Below are 26,465 nucleotides of genomic sequence, written 5' to 3' on the forward strand. Positions count from 1 at the left end.
GATGTTTATTTAGAGTTAGTCAGATGCCCCGTAGCAGTTTTGGGATAGGTTTGAGCAGTCAAAGCGACTACTAGAGGTTCCACCCCTCTGCGGGTCGCTTCCTGAATGCTGAAAAGTGCCAATGGAGATCACTCACTGCTGCAAGTGTAGAGGTTCAGAGGTGTTGTCGGGACTATACAGCCCCTCGGGAGCATTTCGGCTCCCTTAAGGCAGGACCTTGTCTCTAGGAGGTGGGAATCACAAGGAATCCAATGGTTAATACAGCTGGCTTTCTAAAGACCCATTTGCTGGGAGCCTTGGGGTGGGGGGAGCTTTGCATTTCTACACTTCTCCCACGTAGCCAGAATACATAGTTTGGAAACCAAGAAAAACTAACTTGAGCGTGTTGCTCTGTATGAAAACCTGGCCCAAAAATACATATGGGATTTGATGGCTGAGCTATAAAGTTGGTGATAATCTTTATTCCTATAGCATGCTCATATATTTTATTTTAAGTACTGCAAAATTTACATCCTTGACTAATTTTGTTTTCCTGAGATCAGCCCAAAGTTGGGAGGAGTCCCCATGTGAAGATGGCTAACAATCTAGATCAGTGCTTGAAGGTGAATGGGGCAGTTAAATCTTCTCATCCGTGTGCAGTTTTAGTGATGTGTGCTTCCAGCATGTCTGTGTTTAATTTCAGAAAGGGCTTTGGGATCTTTGAGGGACAAATCTCAATAGCATTGAGGTATTTGAATAAATATCCCTGTACATTCTGCCAGAGTTTGGTTTGGTCTTTAACCCTTAGGTGACTAACTTAAGGCCTCTTTCTACTGACTCTGTAATACATAGCATGAGCTCAGCTTCATAATGCCTGAGCCATCCTGCATTTTTGGGAGGCATTTGTTTCCAAGGCATTCTGGAAAGCCCGGTGGATTTATAGCACCTTCAGCTGAGCAGTTCTCAATGAATTGGTTATGAATACGTGACTTTGCTACTTGTTTGTGTAACTTGAAATTCTGCTTTTCTATGCCACCTTACACTTGGTTTGGCAAGAATACTTAAGTTTTCTGAAACAGTACTTAGCAAACTGAGTACAGTTTGCAACTGGTTAGTTTTTTCCACAATGAAAAAAAAGATTTACCTTCCTGTCATTCAGCTCTTCATTCACTGTAGAGAAAATGATGTTGTAGGTTTTCCCTAGTATTGATGAAAAATGAATTAGAAATAGGTGGTGAAAGAATGTAATTATTGTTTAGCTGAACTTTACCAACTTCAATGATCTGATACCATTCAGTGAATTTTTGATAGAAGATTATTTAATTTGGGAAATAGATTGGTAATAAAAAGATGTGCTGCCAGGGTTAGTGCAGAATTTCTTGTGGAGCTGCATCTTTTTGTCCAGAAGACTTTCTCCTAGTGCCAACTCAGAGCACTGTTTTTCTGGATACATGCATTGACTATGACTCAGTCCAGTACTGTTTATATCTGTAGTGCTGACTCAGTGAAGAAGCAGGTAGGATTTCCCAAATGGAATAACTTAGCTTAGGAGATAAAATTAATGTAATTGTTTTAATTTGTTGTTGATTAACACTCTGAAACCAGAATGCTTTTGCTTATCTTAAGCTAGCTGTCTTCTTTTCTGCTGAACAGTCCACAACTCTAAAGTAAAATCTAATAGATTATCCTTGACAGCTGATGCAGCCCACATCTCCTAATGTGGCATGGTTTGAGCTGGTATGGATGCTAGGCTTCTGCAATGTAAACCAGTGCAGGCTTTTATCTTACTGTAAACTGTGTCTAGAAAACGCTAATTATACAACTTGACGTCCTTTATTCGCTCTGAGTGCGTATGTTTTTATTTATATGCATGCACATAAATGGAATAATTTAATGCTTTGGCAGCTGTATATAGCAGTTGTGTTTTTTAACATGGAAACTGTTCATAAGAAAAAATCATGTAGATGTTGAAAATATGGACATAAAACCAGCTGTGAAAATAAAACTTGTTCACCTTTACCAGAAGGGTCTAGACTTCTGTTGTGCTTTGATCTTCTTACCTAAACAATTACTTCATTTCCTTAGCTTTTTAAAAGCAGAAAGATCTTGGTGTTGTGAGTAAACTTTAGTTTGGCAAAGTAACTTATATTGCTGTGGTTTTGTGCTGATACATAATTGGATTCCTTGCCTAGCTAATAATGTGTGGAAAAATGGGCGACAAATTGGCACACACTTAGCTGTGGTGATACACAGCTCTAAACTTGATGTAGGATAAGTTTATTTCCTCTGCTTCCACCCTTTGGGGAGATCCATCCCACTCTCTCTTACACATCTGCTTTGCGACTTCCCCAGGGATGTTGTTTACACAGAACTGTGTTTGTTCTTGACTGAAACAGATGAACTCGTTCCCTTCAAACATTATCTGTGGTGATATCTAAGAATAATCTAAACTCGGACAATTTTTTTCTGTCTTTAAAGCTATGAAAGGTAGAAATTGAGATTTGCAGTGTATTTCTGTAAATTGAGTTGTGTGTTAAAATGTGATTTTTACTCTTTTCTTCCTTTTTTTTAATTAGCTGACTGCTTCAGTGCCTTGCTCTAGTGCTTCTGCCTGTACTTATTTAAATCTACTAATATCTTATGCTTTTTTTTCTTGGCTTTTTAAACTTTTTGTCCTTTGCTACTTGTTATGTATATATTTTGATAGCTAGAAGAACTTATTTTCATCATATTGTAGTATGATGGGTTAAAGGAAAAAATGATGCCATGCAGTCTGGGTGTATGGATTTGCAAGTGTGGCCGTTTTCATTTGAGGTGTTTGCAGCTGTGGAGATGTGCAGAAGCAGGAGCACAGATGCCTAGAAAAGGGTCTGCAACATGTGTCCTTTAAAAACTCTGAGGCTGTTGTTTTTTTTATTCTGATAAAAAGACTGAAATGGAAAGAAAGTGAGTTTTGGACAGAAGAAGGGAACTGTTTGTGTTTTGTTATCCAAATATTCCAATTGCATCCAGGAAGATGGAGAGTGTGGGGTTGGTTGACTTTTGCAAAAGGAAGAGGCTTCTTAATTCCCAGTAATGTTTTTTGTCCCCGTTGAGTGTACTTCAGAATCTTGTTCAGCATGATGGGGCCAGATACACAGTGTCTCTTGGAAAAGGCCTCGTGGCTCAGTGTGTAACCTGCATTGCAACAGCCTTAAACTGGTTTCCTGTATAAAGCTTTGTCTTTGACTTAGTCTTGGCTTCTCTCCTGCAACTCCACATCTGTGAATGACTCATAATAAGCAGGGCCATCAGAAAAATATTGTGTACATTTTTATCTAAATCTGTAGGGCTTTTGTTTCTAATTTTTTTACAGCCTTGCTACATTCTTCCTTCCCCTGTAATGGATCACACAGTATCTGTACACACATACCTGACAACAAAAGTGGTTGTGCATTGAAAGTTGAACCCTAAACAAATGGAAAGAATATCCCCAGCGATCAGCCTGCTGAGAGCAGAGCTTTTGTGGTTGGCAGGTATCCTCTGTCAGCCCCTGGGGCACTTCTGAGATTATGGTTTTCTTTCCTCCTGTAAACAGCAAGTTCTGTTAAATGGGTGCTCTGGCCTGGGGGGCAGAGTTGGATCTGTCAGGCACTGGCAGCAATTGAGGTTCTGCCTCCTGAGGCACTCTAGGGCTTTATTTTGAGCCTTCACAGCATCCACTGACTCAAGAAGGCAGTCCTGCTGCAGAGCTTGTTAGAAAAATGCCAAGCTAAGCTTTACATCTCTTACTTCTCCTACCCTCACGTGAATGCTCTGGCTGATTTCCAGGTGTGTGACAGCACAGGGAGAGCTCAGTCAGCTGTCCTGTCCCCTTTGGGGTGTTGACAGTGCTGGACTGAAGGGAAGGGACAAAATGCTGGAGCCTCAGAGCTGGATCCTTGTCTCACTAAACACCTTCCTAGGGAACAACAGCCCCCAGATTTAGAGCAGGTGATGTGCATGGCAGCTCGTGCACTAATAATGATGGAGGAGTCAACTGAGGTAGGCAAGGTGAAAGTGGGGCTGGGATGGCTGCACCCTCCCACAGTGTTTTGATCTCTTCCCTTGGGTCAGAGAGGAAGACTACAGTAGTGGAAAACTTGGTTGCTGGCATGAATATTCATAAATTCTATTGCTGTGAGGAGAAATATTTTATAACAGCAGTGGGTTGTATGGGATATTGGTGAGGTTTTCCTCCAGCTACCAGAGCTGCCCTTTTCCAGCTGTCTCCTCCAAAACTACCACTCCTTGGATCATGGGTCAGGGGATTTGATGACATCTAAGCTCTGTTTAATGAGGGAGAGTGCTCTTGCTGACTTCATGGCTGGCTGCAGGCTGCTGCTGTCAGTTCCTCACTGCAAAGGGTTTGGAACAAATTAATACAACATGAAAATTGTTTCTGGCCAGCCTATCATTTTGGCCACAGGCTTCTAAGTTTCCTGGGAAATTGAAATGCAGAAAGTCATGTTTGAAGGAAGGGACACAATTAACTAAGTCTGTGAATAAAGTAATACAAGCTAAACCACATCATCTTTCCTTTACACTTCTCAGTAGAGGTGACACTTTTTGGATGTCATTCTGACTCCAGTTTGCATCTTTCTGGACAGCAGCTTGGCCATGGAGTATAGGAAGGTTGAAGTCATGGATGCTTTATTCTTATATATTTAGGTAGCAAAAATGCTTTATGAACATGAAAAGCATAGACTCAATCTCGCTCCTTTTTAATACTGTATCCAATATATTTTCAATGATGTTTTTCCCAAAACTGGGGAAGGTACTGAGGTGAGCTACAGTGCATGAGTGTCCTTAATAGGACTCATGCTAAAAACCATGGATCTTAACAAAACTGTCTCATTGTAATTGTCAGAAACTAGTAATAGGGTGTTCAACTCAGCGGCTACAATATTTAGTTGTGAGAAAGCTGTGTTCATCCATTGATTAAAATGGAAGAAAAATGTTGCTTGTGATCAAAAATCCGGAGATAATAATATGGGAATTGTTTGGTGAAAAGTTATCAAAAGTTAGGTCTCTGTTTTTAAAAGGAAACCTTAGCCCACATCGACTAGGTTCTCTAGCTTTATATGGTACATCTAGAACTTTAAAATTTATTTAAATCTTGGTGCTAAAACAAGAAATAATTCAAGTTATGATTTTGAGTTGATGAATTCTTACTGTAATGCACAAACTGTTGTTCAGGTTTCAGAAAAATATCCAGTACTTTTTATGAGCAGCGGCCCTCTAATTGGGATGCCCTGTCTTCAATTTTTTTCTTTCTTTGAATTCTCATCTCCTTTCCCACCATGTGGCATCTGAGTACACTTTTGGCCTTGATATTCTCCTTTTACGGTACCAGTAAAGTGGTTATAAACCTGAAATGGAAAATTTGTGTTAGTTTGAGACACTATATGTTTTCAAGGAAATACTAAGTCAAGTTGTGCTTTGCTTGGTTTTGTTTTTCATGTTAGACTTTATTAGGTAAGGAATTTCCAACAAGCCTTCTGCTGATTCCAGAAGCAGGGCCATTGATTTAATCTCTGTTGGTCATGGAAATCAAGAATTCAGAAGAACTTTTTAAAGAAAGATGTAGGATATGATCTTGGAGATATTTTCCAACTTGAGGGGTTGTATGGCTGATAAATAGTGACTTCCAAAGAGGCTCTTTTCTCACTTGTTCATGATTGAGCAGCCAAGTACTCTAAAGGAGAAGAGGTTCTGGTTTCAACCGAGGTTTTAACAGTGAAAGGTGAGAATGGGCTCTAGAAATGCCAGCTTCAAACTGAAGAAGTTGAGGAAAGCTTGGATGGAGGAACAGGAGGTTGAAAACTTTGTGTAGGAACATGGGCTGGCATATCTACCCTGGGAAACAGCAAAGGGCCTCCAGTGCCTCTGAAGGATGACGTGGGAGACTTCCAGGAATATTTTACCCAGTTATAGAGATGGAGTGTTTGTGGCTTTAGTAGTGAACAAGTGTCAGTCTGAGGCAGCTGACAGAGCAGTTTTAATCAGGTAACACAGTGCTGACAGCTACTCAGTATTCCTGGATTTGTTTTCAAGAGTAGCTGGCAGGAAGCAAAGCAGTTACTTTATTATGTTTGCTAAAATCCTAAATCTTGTGCTGTGCACTCGCCTGTGCTCCATGTCACATAATTGTTCTGTGGTTGTGTAGATTAGCTAAACCCATGTGTGCCTTTGAAAGGAGAGATTTCTAACAAGGAAAATGGGGCTCCCAAAGCAACCCCAGCTTCACAACCTGCGTTCAAGCTGTGACTTGTCTCTAAAAATGAATAAACAAACAGACTTTCTCTATGCAGAGCCTTGGCAGACAGCTTTTTCCCTAGAGATAGATTTGTTTTGCAAAAGTAGAAAAATGTGTTAGTTATCTAAAATTTACAGTTGTTATGTGTTAGATTATTGGTTCTAGATAGACTTTCATAGTTATGCAACTCTAAAAATATTGATGATGGAGTGGCCAAGGCAAGTAGCCTTCTGGATAACGCAATGTTTTTTTCTTTTTTCCTTTTTTCTTTTTTTTTCCCCCTTTATGCTATTAGTCACCAAATCTGTCAGTTCGTGCTAATACTACAAGCAAATCTCTAGGAATATTTGTTCAAAATTAACGTCTTTTTGGTCTTTTTTTTTTTTCTTACATTCTTATTTGACAACTTAGGCAGAGGTAGTGAAAGAGAGCCCAGTTTATTTTAAGTTTTCCCTTTTTCTCTGTGTTGCTGTTCTCTTTATTCATCACAAAAGATGGATGGGTGAAACTTCATGAGTTCTGGTTGTATAATTGGTTTGAATCATTTGCCAACAATCTTAATTTTTAATATCAACAATTTAGTTTTAATACAGTATGCAGGGGAATAAAAGGCTATTGAAAAGTAAATACTCTAATAAGTGAATGTGCCTGATAATATAGTGCTCATGATTCTGTATTGTAGAGTAAATCTGGCCTTCAGGGCAGGATGAAGAAAAGGGATGTCTTACCTGTCTGTGCTTACAAGCACATTCAGGTGACATAGACCTTGACCAAGAAAACCTCATCCAGCTAGAAAGTAGCCCAAAAAGAGGTCGGAGACACTGGACTTCCAAGGGGGTATTTCAAAAGCAGGGTAAAAGTATCCTGTGCTCAGTCTGCTTTTTTCCCAGCACTGTTTTGTCTGCCAGAAGTTACAGCACATCTGGCCTCTCTATGGATAACTCAGCAGTTGGATATTGAGTTCCTCCTAACAGGAGATAGAGTGGAACCCACCCAAAAATGTCCAGATATTAAACAGTCTATTGTCGTTTACCAAGCATGCTGAAATTCTTCCAATTCTTCTTTGGCTGCTCTACGAAGAGCAAAAATGCTCCCTTATAAATGTTGTAAGTTCATTTCATGGGTATGTTTTTGTTTGCATTGTTTGTAAATTTTTTCCCTGACTTCTAATAAGAGGTGATGCTTATTTTCACCTTCAGCCCAAGAGTCTTTTTGTCACAGAATATGTAGACATTGGGTAGTTTGGGTAATATTCCAGACACCATGTAGCTCCTGGCCTTCTCATTAGTGTTTGTCATCATGCTGTGTGAACAGGTATGTTTTGCACTTTTCTTGGTTGTTGAATGTTCTGGTAACTCCTCAAGAATCTTGGTCTCCCTTTGCTCAGCCCCCTTTCCTGACCCCTCCAGTTGACTCTGACCTGTCTGTGGTGAACATCTTCAAAACATAAAGGTTGCTCTTTGTATGAGTTTAAGAAAGTCTTAATGTCTGTGTTTCTTTCATTGTCTCTGAAAAACTTGGACATATCTATGAAGCCTGAAATACTGAGATTGCTATGTGTTATAGTTACTTAATGAAGTTTACTATAATCAGTAGTAAAGTCAAAAGAATAGGTAATCTTATTGAAAAGCCAATTATTAGCCTTGAATTCTATTTTTTATGCAGTCTTCTTGTTTGTTTGGGCCCTGTTACTTCTCTTGCCAGACCTGTTCATTTTAGCTGAGCTGTCTGACTTCTTAGTTTCTAAGCTGAAAACTGGAAGTGAGACTGGCTTTGCAGTTACAAGAAAAGTGGAAAATCATTTTGTTTGGATTTCAGCAAATTCAATTTAAGGTCAGATTTTTCTATTTTTCTCTTTAACAATGTGTGCTCTATCTTTTTATTCCTAAAGGCATATTTTCAGCAATTTGGTTTAACTCTGTGGTCGTGGGGGTGGAATTCTTTATCTTGGCTTGATATAAGCAAGCTTTCAGAGTATGTGTGGAATAGTGTCTGCCTTCATGCACAGGAAAACATAATCTTCTTGTCAGGTGGTTTCTGCTTCGATGAAAGAAGTTTTTGGTTGTGTTTCTTTGTGTCTAATAACAGCTTGGTTACTTTGAAGAGAGAGCTCAGGTTTTTGATAAGAATAACTGTCCATTTAATTTACAAATTAATACTAAATAAAAAAATCGACCTGGTTGCATAGCTGGTGTGTTTCCATGGCAGTTTCAGAAAAAGATCAAGCCTAATTAACATGAGGACAGTGTTGACATAAGTGTTATGAATTCTTTCTCATTCAGTGGACAGGAAAAGTAAATTGAGTACTTACCTTCAGGTATATTATTCTAGAGTTTCTTGCTAAAATTAAAATAATATCTCATTATCTGTCCTGTTAAAGAGTATTTTGATGCAAGGAACGATTTTGTTTTATTGTAGCTGAGACCTGAAAAGCAGAGCATCCTTTTTTTTGTTCTCTTTTAAAAATGTGGTCTTTCAATGCACACAGAGGAGGAAGTTTTGACACTAAATCAACATAACCAACAAATATTATATTGAGCTTTGCATAACAGGAGTTTGGAAAATAAGACACAAAGCTGATGTGTGAGATCAACAAACTAATGATAATACACTGATTAAGTCAAGTCTCTAAATGAATTTTGGGTTCAGTTCATGTAAAATATGATCTGTATTGTAATAGTTTTTTAAATTATAAAATAACATTTGAACTGAAAGTTCAAATTCATTTTCCATGTGAACTTAGAAGAAATTACAATTGGGCTTTTTTATGACTTGGTGATTAAGTAGACAAATGGTGTACTTCATGGGTACCATAACAGTTAACACCTGTTTCAACTGTTTCATATTTGTATTGGATGGAACCTCAGCAATCCAATATGTCTTGAAAAGTAAAAACCTCATATAAAATATTTCATGGTATGGAAGAAATTATAATAAACAGAGTGTAGCTTAAAATATAAAATGCTTATTATGCACATTTACATAGGTTTCATCTGGATTTCTGAAACCCATGTTACAATTTTGTGTAAAAGTAATCCCAGTTTTTGTGAAGGTTGGTTAAGTAATTATTCAATACCATGAAATAAATACTGTCTCTAAGAAAACAATATTTCCTGAATTGCAGAGGTTGGCAGAAATGAATCAATTTGCCAGTCAGAAGTCAAGTACACTTGCATTAATTAATGTTTGGTCTGTGGTTTCTTTCAAATCTGGTTTGGGGACAGGGACCACTGGCAGAAGGGTGGAGTGATCTCCTAAGGCAGGTGACCAGGCATGGCTTTCCAGGGCTCCTGTGGGAACCTTGTCAAAGCACTGGTACCTTCCTGTTTCTCATTAGGGACTCTGAGCAGTTGTCCTTGTGCACATTTGTTTGAGTTCAGGGAGTACTTCCATTGACTTGGTAGTACTTTTGCTGTGGAATGAGCTGTTAGAAAGTTAACTGCTCTTCTCTGATTTTTTTGCCTCGTGTTTGTGGTCCCTGGTCCTGCAGGCAGATGAGCCTGTGGTTCTGGAGAAGACTTAAGAAAAACCATGACTTCATCTGTTGCTTCTGAATTTGTGGTTGCCTGAGCACCTTCAGCTGCCAGAGCTGCCAGTTGAGGGACCCCAAAGACCTCCACCCCTCTGCCCTTCCCAGCTCAGTAAGACGGGGGGCTCTTCCAGTAATGCTATTTTTTCTGCTAAATATGAAGCTAGACCTGGTGGCTGCACAGGAAGCTCTGCCATCACATGAAGGAGAGCAGCAAGGGCTTTGGCTTTTGATTGATGAGAGTGTTCTTATAAAACTAAAGTTTGTCTTGTCTTCTGCGAGTAACTGCTTGGACCTGCCTCTTTAAGCATTCTCACAGTGGCTGAGGATAGTGGGGCTCTAGTGACCTGCATCTCTAGGAAGAAAGCTTGAAAAGCAGTTTTTAATAGTTATTTGAAGTGGAATTTGGCAAGCCATTAGATAACTGTATTTGTTGGCATAATATTTCCTGGGTTAGGGTTAGTGATGGTTTAACTTGTCATTAGTGTCACTTCTTAGCGTTGTTTGTTACTGGTCTGGTATTTTGACATCATTAATTTTGAGAATCATTAATTTAATTTAAAAAGTCAGAAAATGTGAGACTTTGTCTATTAAAATCTGAAAGCTTATTTCAAATTTGAGATGGGCTGTGTTGTGCCTTCCGTGGCAGCACAGGTACAGCACTGCTGGTGCCCTCAGCCTCCTACAAAAGGCTTGTTCTCTTGGGTGTTTCAGAACTAGGAAACTTAATGTTTTTGAAGAAAGCTTGATTTCATAATAAAATTTAATTACTATTAGTAAGATTACTAAAATAATCTGCCAGAGTGCATCCATCAGATGTAAATTTCAGGAGCTTCTCAATATAGTATTTCAAAGATAAAGTTTATTTTCAGAGTCAGGGTTAATGCTCTCAATATTTGTTTAGAAAGAAGTTGATCTTGGGATGTGATGACCTAGCAGACTTTTTTTCCTAAACACAAATTAAAGTTTGCTTTTATCTCAGTTTATCTGATTTGAGGTAAACCTCAATGGCTTACTAAATTGCAGCTGCTTGCAGTGAGCACTGTAAATGGTTTGTGCTCTTAATGACTTCTGCATAATTTTCATAACCCTGGAATGATCCTCTTGCTCATTTCCCTGCAAAAGATGCTGGCTTTGTCCTGTTGAACAAAATCTATTTAGCCTCTCAATTATAAAAGAAATGGATAACCTTCCCCTTGTTTTTGGCTACTCTTACTGTTTTCAGAAGTGCTAGAACTGCCTTTGCCCATTTTGGAGAGGAAGAAAGGCTTTTTCACACACCTCTTGGAAGCTTTCTTAAATAGAGGTACTTAGTTTGGGAATAAACATAGATGAAAATGTATGTAATTGTGGGTAACATCACAATTCATAAACTATTGATGAAATTTAAATTTTCTTAACTGTAATTTCTCCTCAGAAAAATAGGAAATTTTAGGAAGCAAAATGGAAGAGTAAATAGATATAGTTGGTGCAAAGAATTTCAGGAAGAGGAAGGGGGGCAAAAGGAGGCAATAGCTGGAAAATAGCTAACCTAAAAGGAAACATATTGCTTCACGTATTTCATCTTCAAATTTTAGACATTTTTTCCTTTTATAGTGAAATATATGGCTCTAAGTATAACTCAGTTTAAGACATAGTTCTGAGCACTTTATTGTTCAGTGCACGATGGAGATGGCAACGACTGGATCACCTTAATATAGAAAAACAGCCAAATGAAGAATGATCACAGTGATACCTCTTCATGCATTACATCAGGCTGCATCTTGGATAGGAAGTGAAAAAACTGCAACATATTGCAGCATATACATCTCTTATGTGAAGAACTGCTTTGAGGCACAGACCTTCAACTTCACTCTTTCCAAAACCTCCAAACAGTCTTCCCTGCCTTTTCACAGGGATCATGAGACCTTACAAATGGATTATCAGAAAGTATCTTATGTGTTGAAGGGTATCTTTATAGCATGATGTAACAACTAAACCCACTGGTTATTAACTAAAGATGTTTCTAAAGTGCCATTTGCTCCAGCTTCACTACTGTCTGTACTGTTGTGGGGTTTTTTCCATGAAGCGAGTTTAAGATGTTTGCATTCCCTCTTCTTGCTTTGTCTGTGCTTGTTGGCTTCTATCAGTTGTACCATCAGTTGTTGTTGGGGCTGAGCTGTAAATCAAGTCACCAGGATGATTCAGATTAAAAATAAACCTACAATAAAAAGCTTGGAATTCACTTTGTCAGCATTCTACTTAAATGCCCTGCAGAGCATCACTGCTATTATCTAAGCCATCTCTTGTTTGTATTCAGTTTAGAAATCATGCATTTGCAGCTGGAACAAAAATCTGTCTATTCCCAAAACTGCAACTTCAGCCTCACATCTGTCATGTTCTCATCTCCAGTTTATCTCCTGTACCCTCTGATTAAAAGCATCTTGGTCCCATTTCACTTTGTCATGACCATGACAACTTGGAAGTGGTGTGGTTCCCAAAAGCTTTTCATGGCTATTCCTGAGTTAATGGAAAACTTATAAAGCAACATGTATTCATGAAGTGGCTGCTTCAAGAAAGTTGGGGTTTTTCTGCTCGTATTGGCAGCTTGTAAATCTGAAAAACTGAAATCTTCCCTGATTGTTTTCTCTGCTTCCAGGAAACCTTGTTCTGCTGAAACATGCACCGCTTCTCTCATGCAGGCACTTCAGGGTTTTGAAGGAGAAGAGGGCGTTATTTTGTCAGACTTGTGGAATTGAGGAGTCTGGAATTGCTCTGCAGCAAGATGACTGTGGGCAGGCTTCATTTGCTGCCTCTGCTCTGGCTCCACTTGAGTTAAATAATGTGAACTTCTGAACTGTACTAGATCAAACTTCCTAGTGTGCACTTCCTCCATGGTATTTAAGTGTTGTTATTGATATTTTGAGAAGCCTGTTTCAAATGTAGTGGCACTGCTTTTCCTCTGGGGTAGGAAAAGTCATCTCATGCCTCTAGCCTGTGTCTGCTTGCTTGCATTTGTTATTAAATTGTGTTAGTTGAGTTAACATTAGCTTAAGAGTTTGGAGTCGCTTGTATAATTGAAGAGTGGGGAGAACTAAGGGATGTAAACTTAGTTTTGAAGCCAGTGGTGGGGTGAGCTAGAGGTTTGGTTTGTACATGAGAAATACAGCAAAATCATGATGATGATAAGCTTCTTCAGTAGTTCAGTACTCTGTTTGGAGACATCCTTTTCTCCAGGGAAAAGGAAATTATCCTGTGCACAATCAGTTTGAGCTGCTGTATTTGGAATTGGGTTGCAACACAGATAAGCTACAACATAAGCTGTGTGCAAACTGTTGTATTGTCTTAAGTGCAATCATGTACATTAACTAAATTTACAATTAGGGGTTTAAATACATGTGGGAGATAATCCAAGCCCTAACCCAGGTCTTGCTCTTGAAATCACTAAATATTGCAATAGCTTCCTGTGAGCTTCCAAGCCATGTTGTACAACAATGTTTTGTCCTGCTGTTGAGGGGTGAGCACAATACTGAGCAGCACTAAGTGTTTAGATTTTTTGGCACTTTCTCAGTCTCAATAAACCAAATGGCAGTAGCTCTATACTTCAATATAAAAAATAGCACAGTAGAGGAAAAGGGTTTTTTTTTAATATGATTTTTTTGTCTTGTTTTGATTCTAGTTTTTGATCTTGATATAGTAAGTCATGTGCCCTCCCAGCTGTCTTTTGATCCCACTGTTAGAATTGCGTGGCAAAGTATGTAGTGTGACTGAATTGTTATACTTACACCATGTGTACTTTCCAACTAAAATATCTGTTGGTGTGTTAGACTTCTAGTATGCAAATGCAAACATCTGTTTGGACTCAGCAAGTGACTTGCAAAAGGTTGACCTGGTTCTTAGTCAGTTGTTGACAAATGTTTATTGCATGGGAAAAAAATTACCCAGAGTAGCATGTACTCATTGAGAATTTCTATATATAAGCCTGTAAACTTTCTCCTATGTATTTAGTGACCAGATCCTGCTTTTGTTTTACAGCTGCTGCAGAGGGCAAAGGGAAAAGTGGGGAAGACTTTTTTCAGAAGGTAAGAATTTTCATTCTATGACAGCAGCTGACTAGAGGAGAAATTATACTCATTGCTCATTCACGAGATCAACTAATTAGACTTCCCGTGCACTTTCTACTTATTAATCAAATTTTGAAAAACGTTTGTCATTTAAAGCGTCTACTATCCACCAGCCATGCATGGGATTGATGAGAAATAGGTTCTTTGGTGTATGGTACTGTCATGCATGCACAAAAATTTCTTAATAATTTAACAATGTTAACAGTTCTTTAACTGACAGTGTTAAAATATATATAATGAAATTTTGTTCTGCTTAATAGCAGGGGGTTAATCCAGAAGATGTTGTGAGGTGGTCTTAAAGATTTTCTGTCTGTGGATAAATGCTGCATCCTGTTATTGAAAAACTTACTTGCAACCTCTTGAGATATTGTCGAAAGTAAATATTTGGTTGAGAAATGCAAAGGCCTTTTAAGAAAGAAAGGCACAGTCCACAAAGTGATTCAATGAAGTTTGTGGTTAGACAGAGACACGGAAGGACTGAAAAAAGAAGTCCTGCAGCAACTAAACTACAAAGAGAAACATGGTCAAGAGTAATGACTTAGAAATAACTTCTACAAAGCAGCATGGCATTGGTTTGTTGCTATTTGGTTTTTTGGGGTTTTTTTTTCAAGAATAGTGTGCAAAATATTATTAACCAATTGTTCATGAAGATCTGCATACTGTAGGCTATTAAAAACAATGAGCTGGTTTATCTCTCTGTACTACAGAGAAGACTAAATTTTGATGCTTTATATTGAAGGGTATTGAAACTCCTTTTTGATTTGTAGTCCGTTAAAGTAATTTGCTGTACTTTTCATGTTTTCCTTATATTTATAAGTGGTACTTCCCAAAGGTCTCTTTAGATGTGGAATACTTTATCCTTCATATGGTTGTCAGATGCTTTGATGAAGGCTGTTGGGGAGAAGTATGTATACTGCCAAAATGTTTGTTTTAGGAAGAATTTTGTAGGAGTCTTCAGATTTATGTTGCTCTTGACTGACAATGATTGTTATTTTTCCAAATGTGGTGCTTGTGCTTAACTGTCTAATATTAGTGTGCCCAGAGGAAAATGTGTCAGTAGTTCTTCCTTAGGATTTTATCAAAATGCATGGTTTCTCACTGAAACAAAGCTAAGCCATAGCAGTGTGCTTCCTTCTACACATTGTTCATTTAACCACAGTGTTTTTTCTCACTTATATAAATCTGCTCGCAATTCTTGAAGCTGTGGATGAAAAACTCCCTCTGCGTGGGATTGAGTGTGTTTTATATTTTATATGTGTATGTGGATGCCTGGTTATTTACTGTAGTTATGATGTACCTTACTTATGTAGTTATTAGTGTAATAGCAAAAAATACTGTTTTGAATTCCACAGGAAAGCAAAATGTGCCAAACTTCAAGTATTTGAATAAAAGAGTGCACTACTTATCCATGTTGGTAATGCAATGACTGTCTTGGCATTAATATCTTGTCATATTTATGCATAGATATTATATAGGCACAGTGTGGGTGCTGCCATAGGTTCAAGCTGCTTCATTTTGACTGGCCACCTTCTTAGTCTCATCAACTCAATAGTGCAGATTTCTGAGGTTTCTAAGTACATATACACAATAGTACAGCTAATAAAACCAGATGGAAACTATCTTCTTTGAGTTTTCTTTTGTTGGAAGAAATCTTTGGACAGTTGCTCATAGCTTACTCACCGTCTCTGTCTGTGCAATTTCCTTTAATCAGACCTGAACTTTTTCCTTTCTCATGTGAAGTGAATAAGGCAGAGTATCCGGAGGTAAAATGGAGAACCTTTTCATGTGTTTCAGGTTGTGTAGTGAGGAAGAGAGTGATTTGTAGCATTAGAAACACCTTGCAAACTAAGGCAGCAAGATACTTTCAGAAACTTGATATGAATTTGAAGCTATAGCAAATACTATTTTTTTTTAAAGCAGTTTTGAAAATGAGACTTCAGGACATTATTGGCAGGCTTTTGAGTGGAGCAGGGAGGGGGGGAGAAGTGCAGCATTCAAGAGACATCAAGAACTTGGGGCTATAATTTGCATGAATAATGCAAAAAATATTATTTAGTATTTTCTGATGAACTACCCTCAGTGCACTGGAGTTAACTCTTGAGTGGAAGTGCTGTGAGAAGTGAAACAAGTTTTCATATGAATGTTGAAATGACAGGTAACGAGGCAAAGGTTTGAGAAGGTGTCAAGACACGCAGAGCAAGAGGGAGGAGAGAGGAGGCTGGTACTGGAGGGAGTGGAACAGTGGTGGCTGCTGGCAGATGGCTCTGGAAGTGGCTGCTGGTCTTGCTCTGTGACTGGTCAGTGGAGAACAGTGCTCAGTTCTTAATTAGCTGGTCCTTGGGAGGAACAGAAGTTGCTCATGTGCTCTCTGAAGTCAGGCACTCAGCCTGGACTGTTAACCTATGCAGAGTGTGCCCTGATGAATCTCTCAGGCTTTTAAAGGAAGTTAATACAAGGCTTTGGTGCTAAGTAGTCTTTTCCTGATCTTTAAACATGAGAAGGCAGAATTACTTTGGATTTTCATAATCAAGCAGACTGTCGGTGGATGTGAACTGCTCCTATCAACTATTAACTTTCAGAGTTTAATAATAACAATTCAGATGTCAAAATGCATTATTTCACTGAGCATTTTAACAGAAACAAGCACATCTAATGCAGTTGTTGGTGGAGTTACAGAATAAATCCCAGTTCTTGGCTACAAGGGCCAAATTCAGCTAATATTTCTGCCCTGTCGTGTGATGAAGTGCCCCTTCCTCTGCTCCTGAACGGAAGTCAAAAGTAGATTAATGTTTTTTGGTAGTGTCATTTTAAAAAAAACTGAGAATTTTATCGCACTTTCTTCTAATATTTCTAAGTTTTAGTTTTGCTTCAAATGTGGGAAAACCTGACATCATCTAATCCAGATTTTGCAAAAACCACTGGGGAGCTGCTAATAATTTAGCAGGAAATAAGTAAATAATGGGATAGTTTTCTCTCTAGAGCTCTTGGATCTGCAGTTCAGTGACATGTAATCTTAAATAAATATGGATTGGTTTGCTGTTGTGTTACATACTATTTATGTAAAAAATCCTTGTGGACCTTGCTCTCTAAATGGTTGTTCTAATTTATTCTGTGAGAAGAATACATAATATGAAGTTATTACTTGTTCTTGATCCAAAGCCCATTTTCATATGATGGTGGATTTTTTCCATTAAGTTCCATAACATCTGGTTCACGCCTCATAGGCAAGAAATGCTTTTTCCCAGACAAAGCCAGGACGTGGTTCCAAGGAACATATAACTTATGTAGCACTATAGATAAGCATGGCACTCTTATATAAAATGTAAGAAGGTGGTGAGCCTCTGCCCTGAAGAGTTCATAATCCAAAACAGATGGGGGTTGGCCATGTGGACAGAGAGGAATTTAATGCATCATTTTGGTTTGCTTTTAGCTCCTGCATCATCGAGGTTTTGGTGTTTTCCCTCTAAACACTTGGCAGTCTTAGTGCTGATGGTAAACTTTCATTCTGAAATTTCTCAGGACAAGAGCCCACCTTGGGCTTTCTCCTGGGACTATCAGCAGTAGGGGGGTGATAGGTGAAGGCTGTGGGTTCAGTAGAGTCTGGGTGGAGTTCTTGGGCTGGTGTGGGACTGCATGTGCAGAAAGTGGTGACTGGAAATGATGCACACCTGGTGCTCTGCTCAAGTGCTTGACTCTGGGTCAGATTTAAGCTCTGCAGCTCAGGATAATTCGGTGTGTACGTGTTAGTCGTGGGCTTCTGGAGTGCTCCTGAAGGGGCTCCTCAACTCTTGCTTTCCTGGCTTTCAGGAGTCCATTTGCAGAGCTTGATTGTGTGGGAAGGACAATATCCTGCCAGCCAGCTGTAACCTGTGGGGTTTACCATTTCTGAGTGTTTGAGGTTATTTTACCTTTCATGTATTGAATTTCTTTTTTTTTTTAATCAATTAGAAATGGTGTTTGCATGCATTTACCCAGCTGCAGATACTTGGGGGTTTTAAGATATCTCTGGATTTAGGCAAAAGCTGTGTTTAAATGCTCATGCTTCTCTTGACTGCAGACTCTGTTATTCCCTGAAGGGGATGTAAACGTGCTTGGAAATATGAAGTTGCAATTGGACAAATGTTACATGTGTGTACCAAAATATCTTCTGTTAATTATTGGGAGCTCAGGAGTATAAAGAAAGATTAGGAGGTTTTTGGTTTGGTTTGGTTTTTTTTCTCCCTTCCTGTCCTTGCTTGTAACATGTTTAAACTGTAGCTTCTAATTTTATTAAATAACTAGCACCTTAAGAGATACTGAGGCCGTTTTGGAAGTGCAGTGTGGTGAAACCATCCTTTAAAACCAGTTGATCTTTCAGTACAGATATTTGGAAACAGTAAAAGATTAAAAAAACCCAACCAACCAACCAAAGATAAAAAACCCTGCAATTATTTGAAGATGTGAAAAATAGGTATGTCTAACTGCATCTTGAATCATGTTTCTGTTAAGTTCTTCTATATGCTGTAGCTACTAGTGAGTGTGCATTACCTTTTATTTGTTTAGGAAGCTCTAGGAACTGCCTCAAATCCTGTTTGCTTATCTGAGACTGTGAAAAAACTTGGTTTGCAACATCCTGTATTTTCTCTTGTGTCTTTCAAAAATATATGTTGTGTTGATCTGGGGCAAACCTAAAACTTTTGTAGAATTCTTATATGTGACTATATTGATACAGTATTGATGTATACGTGAATACTTCTGTAAGTATAGCCAGTATATTCTGATACAAATAAATTTAGCTCAAAAAAGTTACTTTTCTGTTTGCAGTAGGTCAGGCTAAAAGCCTATCAGTCTTCCCCTTTAATCTCTGAACATGAAACATATCTAGAGCTTCCAATGCGAGTGGCTTAGGGCATTTTCAGACATTAAAAATATTAATCATTGACCTGAGACTGAGATGTCTCAAGCTAATTATTATCCATGTTCAGCAGTGAGTTCTGAAGGGTTTTCCATGTGTCTTCATCCATGACTTTTCTCAAACTGCCTATTTATAGCTACAGTTTCCCTGAGGCCATATTCCCATTTCTGATGGCAACCGCTCAGCTATCGGTTTCTTCCCGTGTTATTTATCTTGCTGGTGAGACATAATGAGTCCATGGTGATTTTATTGTCATTGTGGGTCTTGTCTCCGTTTCAACCACAGGACCAATTTTGAACTAAGGAAACTGGTTCCACTCATTCCCCTTTTTCTGGGTAGAAATCAGTCTGTGCATTAGCGTTAAAATAACCTCCTGATGTAGAGTTTGGCTCGTGGCATGTGACAAGGATATATTAAGGCCATACTTTTCCAGAATTGGCTGGAAACACCCGGCTTTGCTGGGCTGGGATGGGAACACTGGCATGCACTTCTAATTTATAGGGAGCTTCCTCTCATTTAGCTTCCTGGGAAGAGGAAATGACTGCTGGGAGAGGGTGGCGTGGATTAGAGGGCTGCAAGAATGTCAGTGGCAGTCAGCATTTGCAGGAAGTTTTGGGATTGAGAAGTTTGTCTCTCCTTTGGCAAAACCACACCCAGTGGGAAGGAGACTGTTTAGGTTGGATCACTTTCTCTACAAAGGTAAATCTAGAATGCTTACTTAACTTCTTGCTTAGTTCAGGCAGAGCTGAGTGGTAGGAAGGCTTCATTTTTGTGGGAAGCTCATTCATCATGTCTTTGGTATAGGGACTGTTCTGTCAAGGCAGTGGAGTAATTATAAGGGGTTTTTATTTCATTTAATGTCTTGTTTCTTCTGTGCTGCTTCTGATACAATGGGCACCATCTTGAGAGTTGACCTGTAATATGAAAGTGTTCTCTGATGGGCCTCATCCTTGGAGTGCTCAGTGCAGGTAGAAGTCTTAAAACAACAACCGTCCTTGACAAGTTGCTTGTGAATAATTTCCCGGGCCAGAAATAGTGGAGATTTTGATCCCATACTGTTATGCTGAGTGGCTCTTTATATATCACTGCTTGGAGCTTGAGTTCCAAGTGAATCAGAGTTTTAGGTGATAAAGTTCAATTTTATGCCACTTTATTGCTATACTTAACACTTTGTGCAAGATCTCTTGCATTGTGCAGCAACAGAGGAGGAGTGATTTGTCACCACAGTCTCAATTGAGATGTTTAATGCTTTTCATTCTGGGAATTAAACTCTCCCTTATAACAGAGGAGGGATTTCAGTCCTCGGAAATGCTTGTACTCTTTCCCTTGAGGGGAAAAAAAAAAAGAAAAAATAAAAGAAGAAAAAGGAGATGAAGATGAGTATGAGAATGATACAACTTAAGAATATACACTAGGTTTCTGATTTGCAGGGAGGAGACTTGCTGATCCTGCTTTTGGAGAGGAGAGTTGGATGCATCTTGGTGTTTCTAACTGTGTTCTGTGGGGGCCTCATTTTTAAGTAATACTTTTTTTCTTTTTTTTTCTTTTTTTTTTTTAGAATTTCCCCTTTTTCCTACTGTTGTGTAGAATTCATAAGTGCTGTACACACAGATACATTTATAGCTAATTTTTTTGCATGCTTGAATAAGCCTTTTACATTTTTTACTATACTTTAAGTCACTTATTTAAAATAAAAGTATTACCCCTGGCCTTTGGCTAATATTTCCATTGAGGGTAAACAAAACTTTCAGGTCAAAGAAAGGAAGGGGTATAATTTTTCTCCCCAGGTAAGGGCATGTGATTCATAGTTTTGTTCTCACTTAACCCTATTTGCTGTATTTGTAAATAAAGTACAAAGTTCTGTAAATATTTTTGTTGCAGAAGGTTCACTTAATGCAGTTTTGGGCAGCAACAATACTGCAATATTTGCTTTAAGAAGACCCATGTTTTAAGAATGATCCTTCTCAGTTTGTTTCAGGTGAAGTGATTAAAAAGAGATGCAGTGTGTGTGTGTGCATACATGCACGTGTTCTCATCCCTTCTAGGCTTAAAATCCCTTGCTGGAAAAGAAACAATATAAATTCCAAAGCCATGTCCACACAGGACAATTCCCTCCTTTGGGATTTAGAGCTTTCATGTACAACCTGGAAGTCTGAGTTGTAAAACTGATGTATTTTACTCTGCTGCCTTTATTGCTTTTATACATAATTTGTTCATCAGTTTTTTGAAGTATTATCAGCTGATAGACATTGATCAAAACTATGAATAAATACATAAATACGTCGTCTATGATGTCAGCCTTGTCCTCTGATTTTAGCTTTACTAACTCTTCATCGTGCACATGCTTGCCTTAGCTCTTGGTGAAGTCTTTAGGAATAGTTGTGAATGTCATGTGCAGATGGCAAATTTGAGTCAGTCTGGGCTAGGATATAGTCCTTGACAACAAACAGCCTGTTTGCTGCTTGGTGGAAGTTTCAAAGTCTGTAAATGCAGACCACAAAATTGTTGGTCATGAGAAGCTGGAGGGAAGCATGTTGGTGTTTTGCTTAGCTTGACATGAAGCTGTGTAGCAGTGTGCAAATGGGAAACAGGCAAGTTTGCCTTCTGTTCCCTTTTAATACATCAGTCTAGATTAGCTGGAAAATTGAAAACCACTTTAATGCTTTTTTGATCAAGTTATTTTAGCATTTAGTGAAAACTTGAAATAAAAATCAGTTTAACGAAGATGGACAAGTGAGCATGTGAAGATCAATTTCCTGCAGTACTGAAACAAATGACTTGGAGTGGAAGCATGAACAAAAACATGGCAGTACTGAACTTTATCCATATTCCATAGGGTAGTGTCTGAAGTAGTTTAAATATTTTTCAAGACTGGTGAAATTAGGGAAGGAGGACTGGCCAAGTGGTCGTCACCCACAGATACTTTTCTAAAAATGGGTTTGGGGTTTCTGGCTGCTGGAATATAAAATAGGAAAATCATGTGCCCCTATCCTACAGGATACATGTGCACTCATGCCCCTGCAGTTGGGAAGGTACTGTTGTTGTAATGCTCCTTTCTGTACGGACACAACTGGAGCTTGATCCATGTCCTCCCTATGTGTTGGTTCGTTGTGTATTTTAAGCAGTTTACACATAGATGTATATTATTAGTACTGACAATCTAAATTAAGAGCAATTTTATTAAGGAATTTTCTGTGTTTTATGGTTTAATTCTGGCTGTGATTCCACTCTGCAAAGGAGATGTTTTTTCTGCCACACAGGAGCACAAATTGCAAACTCTGGATGGTGTTGTAGTCTGGAATGTGTGGGAGTCTGGGGGCCATTGTCACTGTTCCTGCTCAGGAACAGCCTCTCACCCTTACCTGCAGAAAAGTGGTGATAATACCTTCTTTTTAAAGAATTAGTTTGGACAAATATTGAATTCTAGTTGGGATAACAAGGCTTGGAATGTGAATCTATTGCTGTATCCAAAATGTTGGCCAGGCTTCCACAAGAGCTACATATTTGCCCCAAGCTTTGGGCTGAGTTTTGTCATCTCCTTTAACTTGTTTCATCCCTCATATTTCCCTGCCAAACCCAGTAGTCCTTAATGCTGTACCTCTGATGTGCCCTGGCTCCCTCTGGCCTCGCTGGTTGTGGAGGCTGCGTTCCCACTGGCAGTTCCTGGGGAACTTCACGCAACTCCTTTTTGTGTCTTGTTCTTCCTTCCCACCCTTGTTCTTCCCTTGCTTTCTCCTCCCCCCAACACCAAAAAAAAAACCAAAACAACAAACCATTAAGTATAAAACGTCTTCTGGTTCCAGCTACACCCATTGCTCTGTTCTTGCTGCCAAAAGTCATGCTCAGGGATTAGTCATCCTCTCGGGTTCTGCTGCATCACCTCTTCTGCATTGGAAGAAGAAAAAAATAAGTATCAGCTTATGTAGAATTTTACTTGTCTACTGTGACTCTTCAGCTCAGGTCTTCTCCTGCTCACATGGAAATATATTTTTCTTTAATTTTCATGCAAATTATATTCCATGGTTCAAATAAACTATAAAAATAAGCTTGTTTACACAGCTGTAAATGCATACAAACTGAGGGGGCTAATCCAACTTCTCTCACAGCAGAAGATGCAAGATGAAGATTTAAAGTCTCTGAAGCCAGGTATTCAGAGACTGGCAAAATTTGTGTGTATGTGTGCTTATTAGGCATCCTGAGGCCTGATTTGAAAATTATCACATACTCATTGATTTGGCTAATACTAAATTAGATTGAACATGTAATGATTTTATTTTCTGAAATGCTAATTTACATGTAATAATTCTTAATGAGTGAAATCTTCAATAATGAATTTAGGCACTTATTTTTGGAGGAGAGTTAGTAAATTGGATAACTAATCCCTTTGCTTGTTACTCTTGTCTTGTCAATTAGGAGCAGATTTTGCGTCAAAACTGTGACTATATTTATGTTGAACTGATTTTTGTCTGTGTCTCTTCCTTCTTAGACAGAAAAATATTTTTGTTGTCCAAATTAAAATTGCTGATCTACTGGAACTTGAAACCTCTACATATTCTTTGCACAGCCCTAGTTTCCATTATGGTTCATAAAGCTGTGTTCAGCAAGCAAGTTTGTGCTGTTCCTATTCTGTTTGATTTAAAAATACTTGTTGAGTTGCCCTTCACTTTTTGCGGCTTTTGTCCCATTAATACTCCATGTTTATGGAAACATTTTTGAAAGGCCATTATCATGGTACAGGTTTTTTTTTTTTTTTTTACTATTTGTATTCCTGTGCTTATTCTTTTTTTTTCCCTGCTGTCTTGTACAATAACTCTCATCTTTGTCTCCTATAAAACTGATGGAACAAGTTTTTGTATCTGGCAAAAATGGCTTTCCAAGATGGGGCAATGAGGATGGATACAGTGATGTAACAAATCAATGATCACCTTCCCTTCAGCAGCTATGGAGTGTTGATTGGGTACAAGTTACCCTACACAGAGTTAGTTAGCTATGGTCATCTCTAAAGAATTGCTGTGTTTTCTTTAACCTGATGGAGATTCAGTTTCAAAACAAAATGACCAAACATCTCCTGACAGAATTTCTGTTCTCATATGAACAGCACTTTTCCAGTCCTCTCTGGCCCTCCCTGTCCTTGTCCTGCCCTCACACGTGGGATTTTCTCCACTGCAGCGATTTGTAACTGAACATAGTTACACTGGGAAGCACTTGTTCCCTAGGGATACCTGTTGTGGGTTGTTTATGGCTCCAAGTGCTTTATAGTTCTTGTCTTTTGTTAGTGAGAAAAGCGAAATTTGTATGTAATAATTCTCTAGAGGTGCTGCTCCAAGGTATGCTTATGAAATATAAATGAACAGGGTCTATCTTGCATTTCTAGTCCCTCCCCAATATCTGCCTGATGGAGAGCTCAATCCCTGCAATTTTGGTTTTTTTGAGGGGAGGGAGGGCTGTTGATGTAGCTCAACCATCTACATTTTATCTCATTCTTCAATGAATTTCCAATTCATTCCTCTTCCCCTTTACTTTTTCCTTTGACTCGTTGCACTAGCATTGCATCAGGCTTTTTTCAATTTTAAACTTCATGCTGTTTGGAAAAATAGCTGCTTCTTTGGTCAGTCCTTTTTTGTCTTGCTAGAATATGATTTTATATTGAGAAATGCTCTCTGTGAGATGCATAAATGCAGGGTTGAGAATGGCATAAGCATGACTAAAGGTAGTTCAGAATGTAGTTTAGGCCCTGTCTTGACTGTATGCTCTGTGGTAACTTTTTTGTCTGCACACAGAGGCAGTTCCTGAGTAAAAACCAAGATCTAGAAGGATGGAATTATTTGTCCCTATATTCTTCTTTGCTTTATCACTTAACCTGCTGAAGGAGGAAGACCTGCCTACAGTACCCCAGAGGTGTAGGTTCCCTTTCAAAAGGGCTGTTGAAAGAAGCACTGCTTAGTTCCCTATTTCTCATCCATTGCTGTGTTTTATGCTGTCCCAGAGACCATGGTTTTTATTTTCGTGTACGTGATCACCTGTAGTTATTGAGCTTAATTTTCTTTTGTATAATTTACTGAACTGGTCTGCTAAATACTTCATGCAAGATGTTCAGCTGTCAGCATTTGTCAGCAGGCTCATGGGCAGGGTTTGCTGACAGGAAATGGAGTCTGAAATACTCCAAGTAGCACAGAATTTAGGTCCTCCCTCAGGATTTCCATTGTTTGGCAGTAGAAAATAAGGCACCTCTGCAGCTCTGCAAATGTTTAAGTGTAAATGTCTAGTGCCATTGATGATGATGTTCTAAATCTGGTGTTTCTGTTTGTTTTCAACCTGCACAGAGGAAAAATGTAGGCAAACTTGGAAGAAAAGAAACTTCTTAAAAATAAGACATAGGCAGAGAAATAAAAAACAACCAGTGGGCATACAATTTGATTACTTTCTAGGGTTTTTAATTGCATGAAAAATTCAAAGTATCTAAAAAACCCCCTATTGCATATTTAAAATAAATATATATTCTTCCATATGGATTAAGATAAACATGTACCTGTTCTGAAGATGTAATTTAAGTGGTTATAAGATTTTAAACATCTGTACTTATTCATTGTCCAAGTATTCTGGGTATTGAAATGGTGTATGCATCTTCTGTTGTATCAAGCAAGGTTAAACTGAACAAGCTAATTGCCCTGAAAGAGAAGGTTTTTCCATTGATGAAATACAAACTGGATTTTTTTTTATTTTTTTTTTTGCCAGTTACATTTGCCTTTTTGAGGGTTCCTTTTGTCATTCCAGTTGGAATGAGATGCTTGTTGAGCTAAAGTTGAGAAAAAAATGGCAGGTTCCCACTACTAGATGCAGGTTGCTGTCTGATCCTTTTTTTTTCCCCACTGTGAATAAGAACTGAGGCAGAAAAGGCTAAGATGCACAAATCCCAAAGGTGGGAAGGTCAAAAATAGGTGATTTACCAACAGTAACTATAAACAATAGTACTTAGATTTAATGTGTCTTTTTTAAATGAAGAAAGGTCTGTTAGATATGTTGTTCTTGTTCATCTACTGCCTGTAAAATACTTCCTTTGAATTCTGAAATGCTTTTGGGCTTTGGGGGAGTTTTGGTTGGTTGTTTTTTTGCATTCAGGGCATTCCAGTTTCTATCCAGAATCAGCTAAAAAAATACATCATAAGAAACAATAATTTCTTGCTGTCTTAATGTAAAAACTCCCCAAAGTGCTTAAACTATAAACTATTCAAGCTGGAATACAAGGAAGCCAAAAGCTTGTCTTCCAGCTGCCTTGCAACTAGACTTTTTTTTTTTTTTCCTTGAAGGCCCAATAATTTGCAACTAGGGCCAGTTTTGTCAGGGTCAGGGTGCAGCCTTACTTGTTCTGTTGGTGTCTTCCAGTGTCTTGTCACCTTCTGTTTGTTCTTCACTGAGAACAGCTTATGTAATTCTGCTCCTAAACACTGCAATTTCTCTGGGGGGAAGGGAAGGAAAGGAACTTGAAGAAAGACAATTTCTTAGGGTTTCCCTCATTTTAAGAAGGAGCCTGAGATTATTTACTAGGGGGATTAAGTCTTGCTGCCAAATATGCCTGTTTCCTTTGGTCAGTTGATCCATCAAGGTGAAGCAAGTACAGGTTAGTGCTCACCCCATCACTTATTTTATATGAAAATAAGGGAAGCCTAAGCAGAGATGTAGTTC

At 38.5% G+C, this 26,465-nt stretch overlaps 1 protein-coding gene across 3 annotated transcripts in view; it reads left to right on the forward strand.

The window, feature by feature from the left end:
- The window catches only part of BICC1 (BicC family RNA binding protein 1), a 100,935-nt gene that overhangs the window by 21,060 nt on the left and 53,410 nt on the right, over positions 1 to 26,465 (forward strand). For all 3 annotated transcript variants that reach the window (XM_051800212.1, XM_051800210.1, XM_051800211.1), the window contains exon 2: positions 13,800 to 13,846. Coding sequence is in view for 1 of the 3 variants with exons in the window: in XM_051800210.1 (XP_051656170.1) it covers positions 13,800 to 13,846 (47 nt within the window). In the remaining 2 variants the exon portion in view is untranslated. The remainder of the gene's footprint in view (positions 1 to 13,799; positions 13,847 to 26,465) is intronic.

Source organism: Manacus candei, unplaced genomic scaffold (genome assembly GCF_025592945.1).
Source record: "Manacus candei isolate 608988 ecotype Guabito, Panama unplaced genomic scaffold, ASM2559294v1 h1tg000050l, whole genome shotgun sequence".
In the NCBI taxonomy this organism is placed as follows: Eukaryota; Metazoa; Chordata; class Aves; order Passeriformes; family Pipridae; genus Manacus; species Manacus candei.